We start from the raw sequence: 3406 nt of genomic DNA, 5'->3' as shown, positions 1-3406 counted from the left end.
TTGTCTTGCTGACGACTTTACTATAAGACACATCTGTTCTTGGAGTAAGGCGAAATGTTCTCGCATCATCGGAGATTTTAACACAACCGTTTACCCCATAGTCAATACGTAGGCTATCACATTGCCCTCCATGGATTAATAAGACACTCGGATGCTGTTGAAGCGGAGGAAACACTTCTGGGACTTAGTCTTGTCAACAAGACACGAATCATTTATGTGTGAATACCAAAACGTCCGGAATATATGTAAAACAACCATAGCTAAGTCCCGTAGCATTCACGAAAGGCAGTTGGCATATGAAAGCCTTACTTGTCTGAAACGATTGTTTTCGTACGTTAAACGGAGAACAAAACGTAATGACGGTATTCCCCCCTTAATGTTACACGAAAATTTCAGATTTACTAGCTGAATCAGATCTACCAAAAGCTGAGACTTTTTCAAACTATTTTGCCGAAGTCCACTTGACGTGTATTGTTACAAATACTTGTTCCAATCACACCGAGGTACTAGCCATAGGATCTGTACATGTGACTGGATAATCTGTTCTTCCATTGGTAACTGACCTCAAACCATGCCCTGATGATTACATCCACGACTGCTGTCATCTCCTGCGGACATTACTTCAGGACCGCTCGCGACGCTCATCAACATATTCCTTTCACTCGCTCAATCTCCTGGGGATCGGAAAGGCGCTATGGTTAGCCTTATATTTAGGGATTGTCAGAGACAGATCGTATCTAACAACCGACCTCTCAGTCCAATTAGCATAGTCATCAGGTTACTTGGAAAGATAATTCAGGTTAAGTTACTAAGTCACATAGATTCGTACAATCGGTTGGCTCCCGAGCAACATGGGTTTCGTAACAAGCGTTCATGCTTGACTAACTTACTTATTGCGAGAGAGGATTGGACAGCAGGCCTAGATAACGGCCTGTCTGTCGATATGATATTCATAGATTTTAGCAAAGAGTTTGATAAGGTTTCAAACTTAGGTCTTATGCAGAAGCTCTCGAGCTTTGAAATAACAGATGCTATAAAGGGATGAATATAAAACTTCTTAGGTGACCGCAGAAAGAGATCGGGGGTCAATGGAACACTATTCAAAAGGAAGCCGGCAAAAGTAGTGTATCCCAAAGCACCATCTTAGGCCCTCTACTTTTCCTTCTCCATGTTAATGAGTTACCTCTATTGCTTAGGTCGTCGACGTTATTGTTTGTGGGTGGTGTCAAAATCTGGAGAGCAATAAGTGGAGCTGATCACTTTCAGCTCAAAGTTGACTTGGACGAATAATTCAGACGGGTTCATGGCTAAAGGCTTAGAAGTTAATTCTAGGAAGAAAGTGCTCATGCACATCGGACACGGTAATAGCTAACATTATACTATTGATGGTGCATATCTTCCACGCGTTCAAGTACATAAAGACTTAGGAGTAATAATAAGTCACGACTTGAAAACAACTGCTTACTGAAACACAGCTGCTTCCAAAGGTTATCGTGCATTATGGTCACTTAGCTGAGCATTCAAACGCTTTGACGAGATGTTCCGAATTTTGTATTTCACCTATGTAAGACCACACCGAGTGTACTGTATCCAAACAACTGGCCCATGTCTTGTTAAGGGTACCAACTCACTTGAGCCTGTTGAGCGTGTAGGAACAAAATTAGTGGTCTTACTAAACTCACATAAGATGAGCGTTTAAAACGCCTAAACAGTTTTCTCTTGTCATATCATAGGATGCGAGGTGACCTTATACTGGCATTTCGTATCTTTAATTACGATTTCGGTGTTAATGTGTCCTATCTTTTTACTCACTCCATCACTGATAATCTCCGAGGTCTCATCGAGTGGTCAATGATTGTAACGCCTTACCTTGAGAAGTATATATCACCCTCGTAGGTGAACATTTTCAAGTAGAAGCTGGACTTTCACTGGAAGGAAATCTGTCAGGAATAATATAGGTTCACCAACCTACTATTCTTAGTAATGAAGACACAATTCGGGATCTACGATGTCTCCAAGAGTATACATTTTATTTATTATAAATGTATTCTTTGACAAGATTATAATAAATAGCAAATGAGCAAACCTTGAAACGCTGGTGGAAAATAACCTGGAAAGGCGGTTATACTACATTCGGGATTGTTTTACCCGTTTCAGCTGACGCTCTATAATTGAATTCTAGTTATACGATATGGGCGATTATGCTGAAGCAGAGGGTATCGCTCTGAAACGCTTAGCAGAGGAACGAAAAGCATGGCGAAAAGATCATCCCTTCGTATGTAAACCAACTAATTATATCATGCCCTAAGGGTTTTGTAGCCAAGCCCATGAAGAACCCTGATGGGTCGTTAGACCTGATGACTTGGAATTGTAGTATACCTGGGAAAAAAGGCGTAAGATCCATAGTATACTCTTTTTAAAGCTATTTAGACATTGTGGGAGGGAGGATTGTTCAGTCTTAGAATGTACTTCAAGCCGGAATATCCAACAACACCTCCCAAATGCAAGTTTGAGCCACCTTTATTCCATCCCAATGTATTTCCGTCTGGTACCGTGTGTCTTTCCCTCTTGGATGAAGAAAAACATTGGAGACCGGCAGTTACAATCAAACAAGTATCTAAAGAAACTCCTTTTTAACATGCTATAAGATTCTCTTAGGTATTCAAGATTTATTAGATCACCCAAATCCCAAAGATCCTGCTCAAGCTGACGCCTATACATTATATATACAAAACAGAAAAGAATACGACAGTCGGGTTAAAAAGCAGGCCGAGTCTTTTCGAAATCCCAACTTGTAATTTTCTACATTTCATCTCAAGATATAAGATAACCATATAATTGTAAATATAAGACAAACCTAATACTTCAATATAGTTGTTATTCTGTTTTATGCCCCGATGGGCTTTTCTATACTATTTTCAACCTACTCATGCGTTGGAACTCCAACTAGTCTTCAGATAATTTCTTTGGGATGCAATGGAGTTCATTATAAGGACTGAATTACAACCAACACCAAAAGTATCGGGTTGTTAGACTTGTCACTTGTTCTATTCCTAAGAAATACTTTTTAGTTGAGTTCTTTATGAGTGCTGAACATGGGCCTAGTGGTGTGTTATAAAATAAGAACTACCAGAAGATGAGTTTCACCAATTTGTTCCCTTGACAGTTTTCTTCTCAAAAGCTGTCGGGTAATGTTGACATGTTTGAAGTTGCAGAATATCTCTTGTTGATTCCTGTCTAACTCAGTTCCTTAGCTTCGTAAAATATTGGTATCTAGAGGATTAGGTGATATATATTCTTTTACGAACTGAATGATATTATCTAGTGTCCTGGGATACGACATCTAACTGCTGTCTGAATGTCGGGATCCAAAGGACACCTAAAGACACTAATCGGCTACAAGTTC

General features: G+C 39.8%; 1 protein-coding gene across 1 annotated transcript; it reads left to right on the top strand.

Annotated features, from left to right (window-relative positions):
- The first annotated feature begins 2184 nt into the window (after window positions 1–2184).
- Smp_103710 (putative ubiquitin-conjugating enzyme E2 I) lies at window positions 2185–2867 on the top strand. The gene is made up of 4 exons (XM_018789859.1): window positions 2185–2275; window positions 2310–2393; window positions 2431–2613; window positions 2649–2867. The coding sequence occupies exons 1-4, from the start codon at window positions 2192–2194 to the stop codon at window positions 2796–2798; spliced, it is 501 nt and encodes a 166-aa protein (XP_018655260.1). The 5' UTR covers window positions 2185–2191; the 3' UTR covers window positions 2799–2867.
- The last annotated feature ends 539 nt before the right edge of the window (window positions 2868–3406 follow it).

The sequence above is a fragment of the Schistosoma mansoni genome, chromosome W (genome assembly GCF_000237925.1).
Source record: "Schistosoma mansoni strain Puerto Rico chromosome W, complete genome".
Taxonomy (NCBI): Eukaryota; Metazoa; Platyhelminthes; class Trematoda; order Strigeidida; family Schistosomatidae; genus Schistosoma; species Schistosoma mansoni.
Note: the sequence above shows the minus strand (reverse complement) of the source record. Positions and strands in the feature narration are given on the sequence as shown.